The 20,607-nt window shown below is 38.9% G+C and overlaps 1 protein-coding gene across 1 annotated transcript in view; it reads right to left on the reverse strand.

Annotated features, from left to right (window-relative positions):
- The window catches only part of LOC122814309 (heat-stable enterotoxin receptor-like), a 900,709-nt gene that overhangs the window by 453,960 nt on the left and 426,142 nt on the right, over positions 1-20,607 (reverse strand). The window contains exon 6 of the mRNA XM_044086899.1: positions 18,509-18,617. Coding sequence (XP_043942834.1) covers positions 18,509-18,617 — 109 coding nt within the window. The remainder of the gene's footprint in view (positions 1-18,508; positions 18,618-20,607) is intronic.

Raw genomic sequence — 20,607 nt, forward strand, 5'->3', positions numbered from 1 at the left:
AATGAAAAATTTCCCCAAGCTTCACCAAGTATGCACAAGCACCCAAATGAAGCATTTTACCCAGTGAGCCCTCAGTAGTTTGGCCAAGTATGCACAATCACTGCAATGAAACAGTTCCCTCATCTACGCCTTCAATAGTTTTACTAAGTATGCAATAGACCACCAAAGAAAGTCCAAAACACGTAATAGAGCAATACCACAAAAGAATAACTCCAATGCACGTCTGGATAAATATTTAATCCACTTCAAGTCTCAAGTGTAAAATACAGATGAATATTCTCTTCAGTAATTTCACCACATATGTACAAGGACCAAAATGAAATATTTCTCTAAGTGATCATTCAGTATTTTCACTAAGTTTGCACAAGCACCAAAATGAAGCATTTCTTTCAGTGATCCATTCAGTAGTTTGGCCAAGTATATACAAGTACCAAAATGAAATCTTCCCCAACTGATACCTTCAGTTATACGTCCATGCACAAGCATAGAAATAAAACATTTCCCCAAGCACTCCCTTCAGTAGTCCCACCAAGTATGCAAAAGCAACAAAATGAAACATTTCCCCCCAAGTGATCACTTCAGTTGTTTGAACAGCTATGCACAAGCATTTCACTGATACCAATTTAAAACATTTCCTCAGCTATTACTTCAGTAGTTTGACCTAGCATGCACTAAAACCAAAATGAAACTTTTCACTAGAAATCTCTTTAGTAGTTTCATTAAGTATGCAAAAGCACCAAGATAAAATATTTCCCCAAGTGATTCCTGCAGCAGTTTGACCAGGTATGCACAAGCACTAAAATGAAGCGGTGATCCCTTCAGTAGTAGTATTCAAGTGTGTACAAACATTTAAATGAAACATTTCCCCTAGTGGTCCCTTTAGTAGCTTAACCAAGTATGCAGAAGCACTTCAGTGACACCAAAATGAAACATTTCCTGTGGTCATCTCTTTAGTAGTTTCAACAAATATGCACAAGCTCCAAAATGAAATATTTACTCACTGATCCCTTCAGTAGTATGACCCAGTATAGATATGCACCAAAATGAAATATTTCCCCAGCAGTACCTGCAGTAGTTTCATCAAGTAAGCCCAAGCACCATAATGAGACATTTCCCCAAGTGATCCCTTCCGTAGTTTCACCAAGTATACACAAGTTCAAAAATGAAACATTTTTCACAGCAAACCCTTATGCAGTTTAACCAAGTATGCAGAAGCACTTCATTGATACCAAAATGAAACATTTCACCCAATAATACCTTCGGTAGTGTTACCAAATATGCACAAGCACCAAAATGAAACATTTTCCCAGTGATCCCTTCAATCGTTTGACCAAGTATGCACAAGGACCAAAATTAAACCTCTACCCCACTGATCTCTTCAGTTGTATGTTAAAGTTTGCACATGCACCAAAATGAAAATTTCACCCAGCAATCCCTTCAGTAGTTTTACTAAGTATTCAGAAACACTCGTAGGAAACATCCCCCCCTCAATCCCTTCAGTAGTATGTCCAAGTATGGACAAACACCAAAATGAAACAGTTTCTGCAATAATCCCTTCAGTAGTTTGTCCATGTAGGCTGATGCACTTCATTGACCCCAAAATGAAACATTTACCCCTGTGATCCCTTCAGCAGTTTTACCAGGTATGCACAAGCACCAGAATGAAACAGTTCCCCTAGCAAGCCCTTCAGCAGTTTCACCAAGCATTCACAAGCACTTCAATAACACTAAAATGATACATTTACCCCTGTGATCCCTTCAGCAGTTTTACCAAGTATGCACAAGCACCAGAACGAAACTGTTCCCCTAGCAAGCCCTTCAGCAGTTTCACCAAGCATTCACAAGCACTTCAATAACACTAAAATGAAACATTTACCCCTGTGATCCCTTCAGTAGTTTTACCAAGTATGCACAAGCACCAGAACGAAACAGTTCCCCTAGCAAGCCCTTCAGCAGTTTCACCAAGCATTCACAAGCACTTCAATAACACTAAAATGAAACATTTACCCCTGTGATCCCTTCAGTAGTTTTACCAAGTATGCACAAGCACCAGAACGAAACAGTTCCCCTAGCAAGCCCTTCAGCAGTTTCACCAAGCATTCACAAGCACTTCAATAACACTAAAATGAAACATTTACCCCTGTGATCCCTTCAGTAGTTTTACCAAGTATGCACAAGCACCAGAACGAAACAGTTCCCCTAGCAAGCCCTTCAGCAGTTTCACCAAGCATTCACAAGCACTTCAATAACACTAAAATTAAACATTTACCCCTGTGATCCCTTCAGTAGTTTTACCAAGTATGCACAAGCACCAGAACAAAATTGTTCCCCTAGCAAGCCCTTCAGCAGTTTCACCAAGCATTCACAAGCACTTCTATAACACTAAAATGAAACATTTACCCCTGTGATCCCTTCAGTAGTTTTACCAAGTATGCACAAGCACCAGAACGAAACTGTTCCCCTAGCAAGCCCTTCAGCAGTTTCACCAAGCATTCACAAGCATTTCAGTAACACTAAAATGAAACATTTAACTGAAAAATCCCTTCAGTTTCACCAACTATGCACATGCACCAAAATAAAACATTTCCCCAAGTGGTGTCTTCAGTAGTTTCACACCAAAAATGCAAAAGCACCGAAATGAAAAATTTCCCCAAGCAATCCTTTTATTAGTTTCACCAAGTATGGACAAACACCAAAATGAAACAGTTCCCCTAATGACCCTTCAATAGTTTGTCCATGTTGGCTCAACTTCACTGGCATCAAAATGAAACATTTCCCCCAGTGATTCTTTCAGTGGTTTCACTAAGTATGCACTATATTCAAAATGGAACATTTCCCATGTGATCACTTCAGTAGTTTCGCAAAGTATGCACAAGAACTAGAAACATTCCCCCACTGACCCTTTCAGTAGTTTGTCCATGTCTGCACAAGTACCTCACTGACACCAGAATGAAACATTTCCTCCAGCAATCCCTTCAGTAGATTCACCAAGTATGCAGAAGCACCACAATGAAACATTTCTACCAGTGATCACTTTAGTAGTTTCACCAAATGTTCACAAGCACTTCACTGACACCAAAATAAAACATTTCCCCCACTCTCCCCTTCAGTAGTTTTTCTTAGTCTGCACAAGCACTTCACTAACACTAAAACTAATCTTTTCCCCCAAATCCCCCTTCAGTCGTTTGGCTATATCTGCACAAGTGGTTCACTGACACCAAAATAAAACATTTCCCCCATTCTCCCCTTCAGTAGTTTTTCTATGTCTGCACAAGCACTTCACTAACACTAAAACTAATCTTTTCCCCCAAATCCCCCTTCAGTAGTTTGGCTATATCTGCACAAGTGGTTCACTGACACCAAAATTAAACATTTACCCCATTTACCCCTTCAGCTGTCTGTATATGTCTGCACAAGCACTTCATTGAGACTAAAACTACCCCTTTGGTAGTTTGTCCATGTATGCATAAGCATTAAAATGCAATTAAAAAAGTCTTTAAGTAAAGTCAATATTTCCATCTCCTTTTAAAATGTATGGCAGTACATATTTGTTTTTGCCCTTCCCCTCACAACTCCACATTCTCATGGTAAATTGCTGCTTATTGTTGAATGTTTAGGGCCATTTACACATTTGGTATGCAAATGAGGTCCTTTTAGGTTCATCTGTATGAGTCCTAGTGATACGCAACCATGTTATGTGTCTTATCTGTGTATTAGCTCTCCCCTTTCTGCTTATGCCTTTAGCATGTTAGCTGTTGGTTGTTACTATGTTTTACCTTTTATCTTCTGACATAATTTGAATTTAAGGTGATGATAAAACAAAGAATAGCTACACAATTGTACATCAGCAGCCGGCTTGCTTGTGTGAGACACTGCTACAGCCAATGATAACTGGCTTGCTCTGGTTGTGTGTTGCTTCTATAAATAAATGAAAAAAGTTAGCTGTTTATTTGGGTTTTTCTTGGGTTCAGCAATGTAATATGGTTCATTATGGATTATGGTTCATACACATGATACTCCCGAATGGTGTGACACTTTAATTCTCATACCATGGGTCACCTTACAGTTAAGAAGAGACAAAGCCATAATACCTAGAAATGAAATAATTTGAGTTTTTTTTAAGTATTTCAACATTAATCTGAGGCTTTTGCTATTTAAAGCCATGATGAAGGTACTGGCAGTAGCAGGCCAAACTCAGATACAGACAAATGGAAAATGTCTTTACTCCATATAAATCACTGACATTGTTTAAGATAAACACACATACACAACACACGCACACACACACACACAACACATGCACACACACACACACACACACACACACACACACACACACACACACACACACACACACACACACACACACACACACACACACATGCATGCTTGGACACACACATTTATATTTCAGCTTCCCCTATTACAAAACTGATGCTATGCAAGTGGAATGTCAATCTGCTATAGTTAGAAAAATGGTAAAACATATTGTTCTGTTTATATCCTGGTCAATGTGACACATCTGTGTTATGTGTCAGGTCTTCCTGAATTTTGCTACATGCATGCATGTATGCATAAACAGTCACTAATTTGCTACTTACTGGGGTGGGAAGTTGGTATAATGGTTAAGATGTTTACCTTACAGACACAAGGTGCAGGGTTTGATTCTCACATGGAGTAATTGGTTTAGCTTAAATGGCCTAGTATAAACCATTCACAACATGCAGGTTGCTTAAAATTTTTTTTTCATTACTTAATACTATTATTGCAATGATTGTAGAGGTGTCCATGATTCTTTTCAATATTTCCACATTTTCACAGGTGTGGGCACTGTCCTAACCACCATCAGTATTTTCCCCTTCATACACACAAGGCAATTGCAGTCTTATGATTTTTTAGCCTGTATGTGTGTTTTACTGTCAATCATGTGGTTGTAATTTATTACCTTTGTAATAAAGAGTATTCCATATACCTGCCACACAGGTGTAGCTAAGCATTCTCAATATAATCATGTGAGCAACACAAATATCAGTAAGCATGCCACAGAACATGAATAGTGACAAGTGTTCATTTAGGTTTTATGACTGTATTTGTACTAATGTTTTTTTTTTTTTTTTAATTTCATTAATATGCAACTCATGCATGACTAATACATGTTGAAATGTTCAATGCTCTTTCTTTGGTAACAAGTGACAAGAGATGACGAATAAATGTCCCTTTCTGAAGTGCACGACAGAAAAGCAGTAGAGTTCATTTATTTTTGTTTATACATGATTAATTGGAGAATGCAACATATTATCAGTTACAAAAGATAACGTTCTGGCTACACATCTGATATGCAATGACTGCAGCATATGCAAATGTCCCCTAATGTATTTACCACCCTTGCTACCTGTTACCTCAGTTCAGCATTTTATAATATTTATCGCATTTACTCTCCTTTGCTACACTGTAGCTTTGTGTTCCTGCCACATCCTTTGTCAGCATTTCAGGTTTTATGTAAATTTGTCACTAACATGAACAAGATTACGTACATAAATAAATATAAATATATTATTTTTAAAAAAGCTCTTTGTGCACTACTCAAGTTTATTTTCTGAGTACAGTTTCCCCTTCTCCGGCTTCTTGATTGTGCACTAATTCCATTATATCTGAGTTCAGTTTCCCATTTACCTTCCCATGTCTCTTAATGTTTTCAGTAAAGTTGCCCTTGCCTTGAATTATGCTGCCTATGCATGCTTGCTTATTAGGTTTGTGTGCATGGAGCATATACTGTTTATATTGTGCTCTTGAACCTCTGTGCACCTCTTCATTGTCACTAACATTTGTGCTTGCCATGAACAGGTGCTGCTGAATGTGTAGGCTTGCTTATCAGATTGCATATTCAATGAGCACTCCAGCTAATTTTGCTAACACACACAAATCATGTAAGCTATTACAGTACATGTATTTTAAGATTATTAATGTGTCTTTTTTAAGAATGTATAAGATGGATAATATTCTCCTTGTATGTTTTAGCTTACATTTGTATTTCTTACTTTTAAGTAATTGTAATCTTTGTATCTGGAGCTTTTCTCCCAGGGTCTCTGCTGAAAAAGTGCACCTGTCCAGCCAGACTAACCTAGTTAATAATGGCAAATAAATAAATAAATAAATAAATAAATAAATAAGTGTACATGCCTGTTAATGAATCCCAGGGATTTTTTTAATACATGGAATTTAGGCTGCAACCTGTATGCAGTAAAAATGTTTCCATGTCTGGTGATGTAGTATCATCTACCAAAAAAAATGTATAGTCATACCCTTTGGGAAAAACAAGGAACCCACAAATTACCACATAGGTGGTAATCCATTAAGTACGGAAGAGGTAATCAGGGACCTAGGGACCCAGGTTGACAGTAACCTCTCATTTGACACTCACATTGCCAAAGTGGTTAGGAAGACCTTCTATATTGCCCACCTTATCATGAAGGGTTTCACATCTAGATCAAGAGAGGTCATTGTGCCCCTGTACTCTTCTCTTATCAGGCCAATGATTGAGTACAATGCCCCATTTGGGATGTATCTCACCCGACACCTGCAGCAGTTGGAAAGACCTCAAAAGTTCCTCACCAAGAGGATAAAGGGTCTTAAACATATGTCATATGCTGCCCGACTGAAAAAACTCCAGCTCTATTCAGTCGCATACCGCCTACTCAGAGGTGATCTGTGCCTGACGTACAAGGCCATGTCCAATCCGGAATTAATGGACATGCTCAACCTCAGAAAATCCAAATCCATCAGAGCCACGAGAGCAAGAGACTTAAACCTCAACACAGAAATAAATAGGACATGCTGGAGGGACAGATTCATAACCCAGAGGCTCCCTACACCGTTGAACAGAATCCCAGTCCATGTTAGGCAGAGCCCCTCATTGACTCTATTCAAGAGAAATCTTGACGAGTGGATGGGAGATCGTAGGTTTACCCCGGCGGTCATCTCTGTGTCACTACTAGACAGAGGCACAGTAAACTAAACCCTAAAAGGGTGTAGTATTCTCATCCTAAGGGGTGGTGAAAGCCACACACATTCTGGCTAGGCTTATAAATGCCCTAGGGCAGATAGCCTAGCACGAACCTATGAACCTATGAACCTATGAATCTGTTGTAGTGATAAACTGGTAAACATATGTTCTGGGAAATGGTTTCATCCCACTGTTAAGAGCAGAAGTCATACATTGCTCAAGTATAATGTCAGACTGTAACACTTCAACTGGTATAGGTGTATGAGGCAATGGCAGCACACAGCTTTGTTAAGAACATGGAGTTTTGGCCTTGCTATGAAGGTAGTAATAGAAACAATGTCTTGTCTGGTAAAATATTTATCATCTTTTTTGCTTCTGATGTAATGACAGTTCTATAATAAAGACACATTCTGGATAAGGACTGCTTCCTGACAATTTCAGCATAAGTTTTATACTTATACTTAAAGGAAACCTGGCAGCCTTGCACTTTCTAGCAGTCAAGTAATGGGGGTGATCAATACAGGATTATATCATTCAAACAGTATGATATGTTCTACTAAATATTTAGACAAGAAATCTGGATATTCAGGTTTAAGTGTAAAGGCAACAAAATTATTATTTTTTTAATTTCTGAGAGCAACTCACAGTTCCCAGTTATTACACCTATTTTTAATGCAGAAAATTGCCTGGATTTATGGCACAGATGGATGGAAGTCTTATTGCACCACCAGGGACTGGGGTTTTAATAATGGCTTCAGCACTGGAGGAACCAGACAGTGAAGGTGAGGAGTGAAAGGGCATGGTCTGCCTGCCTCTCTTGGAGAAAGGGAGGGTTGTGGGCACTTGGGATTTTCTGGAGCAGACTAGGCAAACTACATCTTATGCCTGAGGGCAGGTATAGGCTTATCTGCTGACAATATCCTTTTAGGAAGTAAGGGACAACCAGCATGGTCAGCTCATTTCACATCCTTTTTTTCTGCTCAGCTAGCTGAACATCCATCAGAGAAATATTTGGTCATAAAAGAAAAAAAACTCTTGAACAAACTTCTGATGACTGCCTATATGATGTTCTCTTCCTGGTGATGGAAAATTGAATGGGCTGATTGGCCAGGAGGGGCTGATAATCAACAGACAGTCAAAGGAATGATTGTCACAGATGCAACAAAGTATAATTTCCAGGGACAAAGAAATATAGTATTTAGTTTTTTCTTATAAAAGCTAATTATATTTATGATTTTTGGAATTATGCATTTACACTTTTAAGAAAAAGTAGAAATGTGGATGGGATGCTTGTTTTGAACCTAATCAAAATATATTTGCATTATGATGACAATGAAATTGTGCTAATGCAATGACAATTTTAAAGTCAAAACATGAACTATGTCTTCATTATGTTTATAAAATACAAAAAGACTAGTTTATGCTGTTTTGGCACACATACTGTTTCAGTTGAATGTGCCCCTTTTGAGACAGTATGCCACATTTCACTGTGAAGAAGTTAAATAAATATAATACCTATAGTACTGTACTTCAACTTGTTCCTGTCAGACACATACACTACCCTTCAGCAAAACATGTTCATGTTTAACAATGATCATGAAACTGTCCTTTGTTTCCATCCATGTCCTACACCTTCAAAAAAATAAGCACTTTTTGTCTACACGTCTGAAACCTAATTGAGAAGAAAATAAAGGAATAATGGCCACAGCAAAGTATTTCCACAGTCATCATTACTCTCAGACATATGCTCTGCCCATAACAACCAATGTCAGCAATCATTCAGCAATGATCCTGTGACAGGGACTGCCCTAAGCTTTCACATATAGTATGCTTCCTCTGCTTCAGCCCCCCATTACTTCCGACGTCTGATTGTTGGGAAAGTGAAAGAAAGAATTAGTATTGTAATGTATTTCAGACACATGCATACTGTCCCCAGCAAGACATGATAATGGTAATTTCAGACTAGTCATGCAACTGTCACCCAAAAAAGATAGCCAGTTCCTGTGCAAATTGTTGATGCCTGTAAGGAAAGGGAAAGACATAATGGCCTTAACAACACTTTTCGTGTCTTGCTACCCATAGATTGCAACTGACAAGTCATATCAATTATCATTCAGTGGTGATACTGTAACTGCCCAGTGCTTTCACAGTTAGTCTGCCTCTCAATCTCTACCAGAAGATGATCATCTTCTGTTTACACTCTTGAAGGGAATGAATGAATGAGTGAATGAATGAAGGAAGGAAGGAATTAATAGCCATAGTAATGTATTTCAGCTTGTTGCTCTTATACATGTATATCCAGTCCTTTTCAAAAGTCATATCCGTGATCATTTCTTTGAGATCATGGAAATGTCCTTTGTTTACACACACACACACACACACACACACACACACACACACACACACACACACACACACACACACACACACACACACACACACACACACACACACACACACACACACACACACACACACACACAGGCACTTCTGAGCATCTGTGATATAAGCTCACTGAGAAAGTGAAATAAATAATGGCCATGGCATTGTATTTCAACTTGTTTCTACTGTCATTCCAAGCCACTCTCACACTCATTTCAATAATACAAAAATAAATAAATAAAATCCAAATGAAAAATAAGTTGATCACTGATGTGGGCAGTGTGTGCAGTTACCTCTGGCCACAGATATATCTGGTTTCTTCACACCAATAAGTACAAGCAAAAAAAAAAAAAAAAAAACTGCAAAAAGAGAGCCATCCGTGAAGTTCATAGCATTTGCTCCTCTCCTTTCTCTGGTTAAGTGACTAGAGATCACCAGGTAAACAGTGAGATCAGCTGCTTAGTAGCCATATATTTTAGTGTGAAAGAATGTTGGAATGAAAAATCATACTAGTGATTACATGACCTCTCCCTTTTGTTCAACCACGCTCTTCTTTGTTCCATTTTCCATTCACTTTTATGAGACATTGCATGGTACTTACTTTACTGTGCTAACAAAATAATCACCTCACAAATATAGACAATGCTGTGGTGCAGCGGTAGTGTTGTCGCCTCACAGCAAGAGGTTCTCAGGTTCGATTCTTGGCTGGGGTGCCTTCTGTGTGGAATCTGCATGTCCTCCCTGCATTCATGTGGGTTTGCTCCAGTTTCCTCCCACATTACAAATACATGCATCTGGAGCCTTTCTCCCCAGGCCACTGCTGAAAATTGGCTTTGTTCCAAGTCAGACTTTCCTGGTTAACAAATGATAAAAAAATATCCTGGACATGACAAAAAGCTGTTTTATTATTTTAAGACTGATTTTGTACCATTTTACTCTGAAACTGAGTTATTTGAAAACCCATCATTCTTGCCTCATTGTGTGATACCGAGATATCTCCTGAGCCATAGTTAATATGTTAATGCTTAAATAATGACACTACCTAGTGTACAGATTATCCTTTGTGCCAGTGATTTGGTCCTTCTAAATAATGAAAAAAAGTGCTGAAGAAGTTGATAAAAAAATTAAGGAAAACTTTAACCATTTTAGTTTACTGCTAATGAATTTATTTTAAATCATTCTAAGATGTAAGCTGTGCTGTTTGATACATAACACAGACTAGAGTGGTCCACTAGTGATTAAAAATCCAGATGGCACACATTATTTAAGTATACATCAGTATTTAGGCCTGTGTTTAAACCAAGGTCTTTCTTTTAAACTACACACTGAGTCAGTACCTGAACAACCCCTGAATTATCCTATGGCTTGCAACAAACCAACAGCTCATAAACACAAGCAGCTAATAAAGTAATAGCAGTGAAAGTACAGATTACAAGAATTTAATGTTATCTTGAATTCCTTGAGTCACGTTTCACAGGCAACACCTCTTTACACCAGACATCCATTAGTAAGATAATATCATTTGATTTCCTTATCAGATGACAGAAAACATCACTGTTAAAACTTATAATGACTCTGTCAGATATAGCTATTAAATATCCTTCTATTTAAGTTATCAGACATACTGCCTACTTCTTTCATAGAAACTGATAATAGCAACTTATCTCTACCCCTGAAATCCAATGATTGGAGAGTTTTTGGTCTAAGGCATCTTGCATTTTTCCTGGCTGTAGGGGACGTGGCATTTTTAAAGTGTGCACTGGATAGCTTCAATAGGCTGCATTGTTAACTTGACAAATGAGCACAATGTTTTACCCTAAGGAAAATCATGGAGATGTACCTAAGTCTTATAATTGTCAATGGTTCAGAAAAAAATGGTTAATATGAACATTGTATACATGCATCATAGTACAGCAATTTTACACATTGTCTCTTTTAACATAACATATAGATACTTGAATTTTTCCTTTACCCTTAAGGTTGTAACATGAAAAAGTTTACTTCATTGCATTTATAACAAATATGGTATTCATAATGATTCATAAAGTAGCTGTGCAGAGCTAAATAACATGCAGTATGTAATACAAAGATGCCTGATGCAGATTAAGTATGCATGAGTGCATGCATAGTACAGTAATGCCAGAGGGGTCTATATTACATCGTTGACCACTTAGGTTGTCAAACGTCTAAACTTCGACACCTAAACACTGACAACTTAAAATCACTAATGGCACTTTCCACACAGGGAAAGAATGCCATTGGCTAAAGTAAAAAAAAAAAAATTAACAGACATCACGTGGGGGGGAGCTTTGCCCCCCACACCACCAATTGGAGCTGTGCCCCCCCCCACATCCCCCTAACTAAATATACCAACTCCGAGATTGCTCTACATTGTACACAGGGCAAAATCCCCATAATGGCCAAATGACTTGTTTCCCTGTGTGGAAACTGCCATTCGCGATTTTAGTTGTCGACGTTTAGGTGTCAACGTTTAGGCATTCGACAACCTAAGTGGGCGACAATGTAATAAAGACCCTGCCAGAGACCAAGCAATGGGGAAAAACTCCTACAAATGTCCTGGACATGGAAAAAATTGCTGAATCATAACTAGCTAACAGATGAAAACTGTGCAGGTGGTGGTAGCTTGTACACCTATACATATAAAGTGGTACAGTGATGCAGCAGTTAGCAGTGCTGCATCACAGCTCTTGCTTCACCAGTTCATTTCTCACTGTGAAGTCTGCATGTGTTCCCTATATCCCTATGGACTTTTGTCGGGTGCTTCAGTCTCATTTCTTAGTCAAAGAAGTGCCATTAGCTGAACTGCTAGTGCTCTAAATTGCTTGCAGATATGCATGCAGTGTGTGTGTGTGTGTGTGTGTGTGTGTGTGTGTGTGTGTGTGTGTGTGTGTGTGTGCGTGTGTGTGTGTGTATATATGTGTGTGTTCATGTGTAATACCTCTCAACTTTGTAGTGCAAGATATCTGGACAAACCCAAAAATAATTGGGATCAGATTTTAATTATTGCTCTCATAAACTTAGAAAGTCCTAGAATTACATCCTTTGCATTAGCATTCATTTTGTGAGGGATATAATGTCTGAAATACAAATGTATGTCATTATCTACATACTTCAGTCCTCAATTGTTTGCCAGAAAAACACACATTTTTATGAAGAGCTGATGGAAATTGGGCCACTGTTGACTGAAGGAGGAGAAGAGGCGGAAGGCATGGCCGAAGGCAGGTAAAGGCTAGGACTGTGATAGTGAGGGTCGTAACTTTGAATGTTGGCAGTATGACTGGTATAGGGAGAGAGCTAGCTGATATGGTGGACCAAAGGAATGTTGGTATATTGTGTGTGCAAGAGACCAGATGGAAGGGGAGCAAGGCTAGGTGTATCGGAGGCGGGTTCAAATTATTTTATCAAGGTGTGGATGGGAGGAGAAATGGCGTAGGCATTATCCTGAAGGAACAGTATGGTAAGAGTGTTTTGGAGGTGAAAAGAGTGTCAGATAGAGAGATGTTTATGAAGCTGGAAATTGATGGTGCAATGATGAATGTTGTTAGTGCATATGCTCCACAAGTTGGGTGTGCAATGGATGAGAAAGAAAAATTTTGGAGAGAGTTGGATGAAGTGGTGATGACTGTACCCAAGGGTGAGAGACTGGTGATTGGATCAGATTTCAATGGGCATGTTGGTGAAGGGAACAGAGGGGATGAGGAAGTGATGGGTAGGTATGGTGTTAAGTAAAGGAATGCAGAAGGTCAGATGGTAGTGGATTTTGTGAAAAGGATGGACATGACTGTGTTGAATACATATTTTAACAAGTGGGTGACATGCAAGAGTGTAGGAAGATGCACACAGGTGGATTATATCTTATGTAGGAGGGCCAGCCTGAAGGAGATTGGAGACTGTAAAGTGGTGGCAGGGGAAAGTGTAGTTAAGTAGCATAGGATGGTGGTTTGTAGGATGACATTGGTGATCAAGAAGAGGAGGATGAATGTGAAGGCAGCACCAAGGATGAAATGGTGGAAATTAAAAAATGGTAATTGTGAGGTGATGTTCAGGGAAGAGTTTAGACAGGCACTGGGTGGCAGTGAAGAGTTACCGAATAGCTGGGTAACTACAGCAGAGCTAGTAAGAGAGATGGCTAGAAAGGTGCTTGGTGTGACATCTGGAAAGAGGAAGGAGGACAAGGAGACCTGGTGGTGGAATGAAGAAGTACAGGAGAGTATACAGAGAAAGAGGCTGGCAAAGAAGAAGTGGGATTGTCAGAGATATGAAGAAAGTAGACATTAGTATAAGGAGATGAGGTGCATGGCAAAGAGAGTGGTGGGAAGGCTAAGGATAAGGCGTATGAAGAGTTGTATGAAAGGTTGGACACTAAGGAGGGAGAAAAGGACCTGTACCAACTGGCTAGACAGAGGGACCGAGCTAGTAAAGATGTGCAGCATGTAAGGGTGATAAAGGATAATGAGGGAAACGTACTCACAAGCAAAGAGAGTGTGTTGAGCAGATGGAAAGAGTACTTTGAGGGGCTGATGAATGAAGAGAATGAGAGGGAGAGAAGGTTGGATGATGTGCAGATAGTGAATCATGATGTGCAGTGGATTAGCAAGGAGGAAGTAAGGATAGCTATGAAGAGCATGAAGAACGGAAAGGCTGTTGGTCCAGATGACATACCTGTAGAAGCATGGAGGTGTTTAGGTGAAATGGCAGTGGAGTTTTTAACTAGATTGCTTAATGAAATCTTGGAAAGTGAGAGGATGCCTGAGGAATGGAGAAAAAGTGTTTGGTACCAATTTTTAAGAATAACGGAGATGTGCAGAGCTGTAGTAACTACAGAGGGATTAAATTGATCAGTCACAGCATGAAGTTATGGGAAAGAGTAGTGGAAACTAGGTTAAGAAGGGAGGTGATGATTAGTAATCATCAGTATGGTTTCATGCGAGAAAAGAGCACTACAGATGCAATGTTTGCTTTGAGAGTGTTGATGGAGAAGTACAGAGAAGGTCAGAAGGAGTTGCATTGTGTCTTTGTAGATTTAGAGAAAGCATGTGACAGGGTGCCAAGAGAGGAGTTGTGGTATTGTATGAGGATGTCGGGAGTGTCAGAGAAGTATGTAAGAGTGGTACAGGATATGTACGAGTGTAGTGTGACAGTGATGAAGTCTGCGGTGGGAGTGACGGATGCATTTAAGGTGGAGGTGTGATTACATCAAGGATCAGCTCTGAGCCCTTTCTTATTTATAATGGTGATGGACAGGTTGACAGACGAGATCAGACAGGAGTCCCCATGGACTAAGATGTTTGCAGATGACATTGTGATCTGTAGTGAGAGTAGGGAACAGGTGGAGGAGACCCTGGAGAGGTGGAGATATGCTCTAGAGAGAAGAGGAATGAAGGTCAGCAGGACTAAGACAGAATATATGTGTGTGAATGAGAGGAAGGACAGAGGAATGGTGAGGATGCAGGGAGTAGAGGTGGTGAAGGTTGATGAGTTTAAATACTTGGGATCAACATTTCAGAGTAATGGTGAGTGGAAGAGAGGTGAAGAAGAGAGTACAGGCAGGATAGAGTGGGTGGAGAAGAGTGTCAGGAGTGATTTGTGACAAACGAGTACCAGTAAGAGTGAAAGGGAAGGTCTACAAGAGGGTAGTGAGACCAGCTATGTTATATGGGTTGGAGACAGTGACATTGACAAAAAGGCAGGAGTTTGAGCTGGATGTGGCAAAGGTAAAGATGTTAAGATTTGCACTGGGTGTGATGAGGACAGGATTAGGAATAAGTATATTAGAGGGTCGGCCCAGGTTGGAAGGTTTGGAGACAAAGCCAGAGTGGCAAGATTACGTTGGTTTGGACATGTGCTGAGGAGGGATGCAGAGTATATTGGGAAAAAGATGCTAAGGATGAAGCTGCCAGGTAACAGGAAAAGAGGAAGGCCTAAGATAAGGTTTATGGATGTGGTGAGAGAGGACATGCAGGTGGTTGGTGTGACAGAGCAAGATGCAGAGGACAGGAAGAAATGGAAAAAGTTGATCTGCTGTGGCGACCCCTAACGGGAGCAGCTGAAAGAGGAAGAAGAAGAAGACCAAAGCTATGAAGTAAAAATTTGAACATTCTACAAAAATCTGGACATTTGAGAGGTAGTTTGTGTGTTTATGTGTCTGTCAGTGTGTGTGTATGTATGCATATGAGTGCATGCTTGTGTGTTTGTGTGTGTGTGTGTGTGTGTGTGTGTATGTGTGTGTGTGTGTGTGAGTGTGTGCGCTCATTCACATGCGAGTGCGTGTCTGTGTATGTATACCTGCGTAAGTGTACATACACGTGCCTCTCTGTTTGTGCTTATCATGCATTGTCTCCAGCTTCCCTGAAACCCTGAGTGCATCAAAAGATTAAAAAAATCTTATATAATATAAATAATTTTTATGACCTTCTGTTTTGGTGTTACTGTTCATTGGAAGTGATTTTTAAACACTTAACTGTTGTAATTAGTTACTAAGCTAATTATATGTGATCTCAATGTGTCAGAGAGTGAATAAAAATGTTTGAATGTAAAACTCATTTTAATCTTTCTGTTTCTCTGCTATCATTCCATAGAAGTGATAAATCATGAGTTGGAGTGCAGGTTGTTTATGAAGTAGTTATTATGAGATATCAAAATATATAGCTATTACAATTCAGTCTAAGTCCAGATAAGTTGTAAGGAAGATGGTATTTGGGACTGAGGAGGTATACTTCATTGGAAGTTCTGTAGTTCAGGACTTGTTTATGTTGTATGCCAATACAAGACCATAATTAAAGAGCACATTATCTAAAACATTTGTACCTCTGTAGTTTTAGTTTAGACTAAAACTAAGAAAAACACTGATTACCTCTTAGTTCACCAGTTTTCTGTCAAAAACAGCAGTATTGTGCCAACATCTCAGCATGTTGTTTGCATGTACAGTTTTGTGTTGTTCTGTTAGGATCATACCTTTCAACCTCTTATAATAAGAAATCTGGCAGAGTTATAAAAAATGAGGGGATGAGGGCCCAAAATAGAAAGAATGTTTGTTTTTACAAACTTAGAAAGTTGATAGAATAATAGGTTTTGCATTACCATAAATTTTCTGATGGATATGAAGCCTGAAACTTAAATGACTGTCATTTTCTGACTTCAATCCTCAATGATTTGCTAATGATTTGCCAGAAAACCACAGTTTTATGAAAAACAAACCAAAACTATGAAGCAAAAATCTGGAAATTCTGCAAAAATCTGGACAGTTGAGATGTATGTATCATCCTTCATGACATAAGCCTATCTAGTCCAGATAGAACATTAAAAAGAAGGTTAAAGCCCGCTCATGACAAGTTTAGAAATGGTATTAGGCAAAAAATGGCTGAGCAGGTCAGCCAGATGAATAAGGCAAATTTATGCCTTAGCAGTCCAGTATGAGGGATGTTGATAGAAGTTATCATGAATGTACTTTTATGAGGTATAATTTTAAACTGTCATTTTGCTACTTATCTTAAAGATATGAATGCACTACAAAAAGCATTTTTTCAGCTCAAAGTTTATGCAAATCTTAGTGAATATGTGAAACAAAACAATGTCACTGTCTCCAGAGACAGCTTAAAAAGCCATTCCTTTGGAGTACTGCTATTTTAAGCAAATGCAGCAATAAAACTTGTTAAAGGGCCTTATCATACTTATGGGGTTACAAAATAAGTTGTGGGAGAAATATAGACAGATTGAGAACCAAAATCATATCTGAGCATCAGCACTGTTTGACTATTTAGGAGTATAACAATTTATAAAATAGCACTACTCACTAAAGTGATGCAGGGAGACTGGTACTGCTTAATGAGGAACAAATAAAAATAAAAAAAAAAACAGAAACTTTGTTGAAACACATACTTTTTTGGTTGCTGACTAGAGTTCTAGAGTTGTCCTTTAAGGATAGTGTCCTGGAGTGGTAAGGGGAGCTGTCTGTAGTTCTGGAAAAAAATATTAGAAAGTCATTTCAAATAAGGCAGCCTTTTCTTCTTGATGCAGCAAGATCACAGATTAATCTATTGCAACTGATAAGCTGGACGATAGATCTATTAAGAAAGCAAACAGCTGCTTGCAAACAGTGGATCCTTATATTGTCTTTCTCTTCTGTCCAGCATTAGCCATACAGGATGCTAGGGTATTAGCTAGGTCATCTAGTGCCCTGGGCAGTTCTTCAAACTGATGGCCCATCAAATATAAGTTGAAGACAAAAAGAAAAAAAACAACAAAGGAAACTTCATTCTCAAATGCAGCTGTAGCAAGGAGCTTGCTACAGTTACTAAAATATGATATCCTAACAACAACCTCATATTTAGTATCATCATTTATACAGCCACGGTGGTGCAGCGGTAGCGTTGTCAACTCACAGCAAGAGGTTTTGCCATTTGATTCTTGGCTGGAGCACTTTCTGTGTGGAGTCTGCATGTCCTCCCTGCAGATGAGTGGCATTCAAAAGACATGCGTAGGGTGTGCCTTCATTGAAAGCTGGGTATCGAGCTGGCACCTCGGCACTGTAAAAATCGACTGCCAATCATTAGCAGACCAGAGTTCCACTGTGGCGACCCCTAAGCAGGAAAAGCCGAAAGAAGAACAACAATTCATTTAAGACGTCACAGTATCACACATCTTAAAATAATACTGATACTACACTGATACCCCAGCAGCAATTGCAAATTGTTCCCCATAACAGCTTGCAGCTGGGGTAACCATCCCCATTGCTCTGCCCTAGTTATGGCTCTGTAGGACAGTCACCACGTCATTTTAGCACTGCACATACTGCTGTAGTCATACATTGTCATATACTCCTTTTTTGTGCTAAGTGTACTAGTACCATTTTCTTCATATACCAACATTTTGCTTTGTCAAGTGACAATACAAGAAAGTCTGAAATCTGTGGTATGTCTATATTTCTTTTATATGCATGCATATTTGGGTTTGTCTGGACAGCTTTCTGTCTGTTCATCTGTCTGTGTACCTGGTTATGAATATATTTGCATGTCCATCACACACATATTGCTACAGTCAGTTCACTTCTCTATTATGTTTGCTCATTTTGCGTACATTGGATGCATTAATATTGTTTCCTACCTTCTTTGGGGACATCACTGGGTAGTCCATTCTTCCAGATGAAACTCGGTCTGGGATCATTTATTATTATTGTGCCAGTACTGGTGTCACATTGAAGGAGGAGTTTGTACTGGTGAAGAAAAAAAAAAAATAGATTATTTTAATTATTGTCACAATGACACGTTAAAATAAGTGTCTTTTCTCAGGTGCGACCTGCAGTGGTACTAAAGAAAAGATCAAAATGTAGAAAAACATGACTGAAACCTATGTGACCCATCTTCAGTTAGTGGCGGAGGCAGTGGAGGAGCTGCTTGGTGGGTAGGGGATGAGAATGAATGCATAGCAACAGCTTGCCCATTCTGGGAGGGGGCTGGGGGTGCTGGTGTTTAGGTTTCTCTTTATATCTGGCAACTTCCTGTTATAGGTCAGTAGACATTACCCAATTGGGAAGTAGGCTACCAGTTGTTCAATAGCTGGGGTTATTAGATGAGTCATGTTAAGTGATGCACATGATGTCACACATGTTACAGAAGAGGGTCTCCCCCCTCCAAACCAAAAATGGTTGTCCTATGGGCTGCATATATGATGTCCACCTCCTGACCCTCTGCCTTGAATATAGAGAGGTGAACTCACAGCAAAGATACTCTAAGGCACTTTTCCCTGAAAAGGGAGGGTTGACTCTTGTAAGGGGCTCAACAGGATTTTACCAGCTCCACAGCAGGTGGAGCAAATTGGGTTCAGGAGAAGCACGGTACATAGCAGCAGCAGAGGGTTATGGGACCCAAAAATGCAGAAAAACAAAAAAGGAAAATAACCATAACTGTTGTAGAAATTAGAGTTGTAACCAGGAATATTATAGCAATGGCAATAAGAAAAGCAATTAATAAAAGCACCAAGCAGCTGTCTGATATAACTGCACAACTGTAGTTACTAATTAGCTTAGGGACTGTTCTGTGACACGTGTTACACAGTCCTTCTGTTCTAAATGTACTGTACTCCACTCTCAACATAACATCTTCTATCATCCACATTAATAATTGCTATGCAAATATATTTAAATAGTGGCTATTTACTGCATCATCTCAGTTTAGGTTGTTCTTGATTATTATGTAAATAGCTTAATCTATTTGGTGAAACTACTGTTATTGAAAATAACATGGTCCAATTGCAGAAGATGCCTTTATCTGTGAAATATGCTACCATACCTCTCAACCGTACAGATTTTTGCAGAATGTCCAGATTTTTGCCTCTTATTTTTGGTCTGTTGCTCAATAAAATTGTTTTCCTCTGCCAAATCATTGAGGAGTAAAGTCAGAAAATGATGACATACATTTCAGATTCAGTCTTCATAGCCCTCAGAAAATTCATGCTAATGCAAAACATGCTATTTTATCAACTTTCTAAATTAGTAAGAGCAATATTTAATGTGTCCCTATTTCTGGGTCTTTGCCCCCCTCCCTCCATTATTTATAACATTGTCCAAATTTTCTGCTGTAAGAGGTTGAGAGGTATGGCTACTATCTCTCAGGGAAATTTCCTCTCTTGGAACTGCAATAACCGCAGCTGTACTTTTTTTATACATTACATACTATAGCTAATATCTTTGTTGTCTTGGAAGGAAGTGTGAAATTGTGATTTTTGTCTGAGTTGTTTGACTATAAAGAATATATTGCTCTCTGTCAGCACAATAACTTGTACCATTTTGTTTGCCAATGCAAATCTTTGAATCATTCTTACATTTTCTTACTAATTTGTGTTGTATTTGAATTTTCTAGATGTTTCATTCTAGTAGACAAGATAAAATGCATTTCTGCATCCCTGTTATATTTGAATGCATCTCTTGTTGCATTTATATGTTGTTTTCTGCCTTTTATTTATTTTATATTTGTTTACTGGGATAATGCACTGATCAGTATTGACCAATTTCAGGCTCAGCTTGGGTGAAATACAATACATTTCACAAACAAAAGATACAGAAATGTAAGAAATAAAACAGCAGTTCAGACTAATTACACACACACACACACACACACACACACACACACACACACACACACACACACATATATATATACATATATATATATATATATATATATATATATATATATTAGACTGAG

This window comes from Protopterus annectens, chromosome 1.part1, assembly GCF_019279795.1.
Source record: "Protopterus annectens isolate FY-2018-M chromosome 1.part1, PAN1.0, whole genome shotgun sequence".
NCBI lineage: Eukaryota > Metazoa > Chordata > Ceratodontiformes > Protopteridae > Protopterus > Protopterus annectens.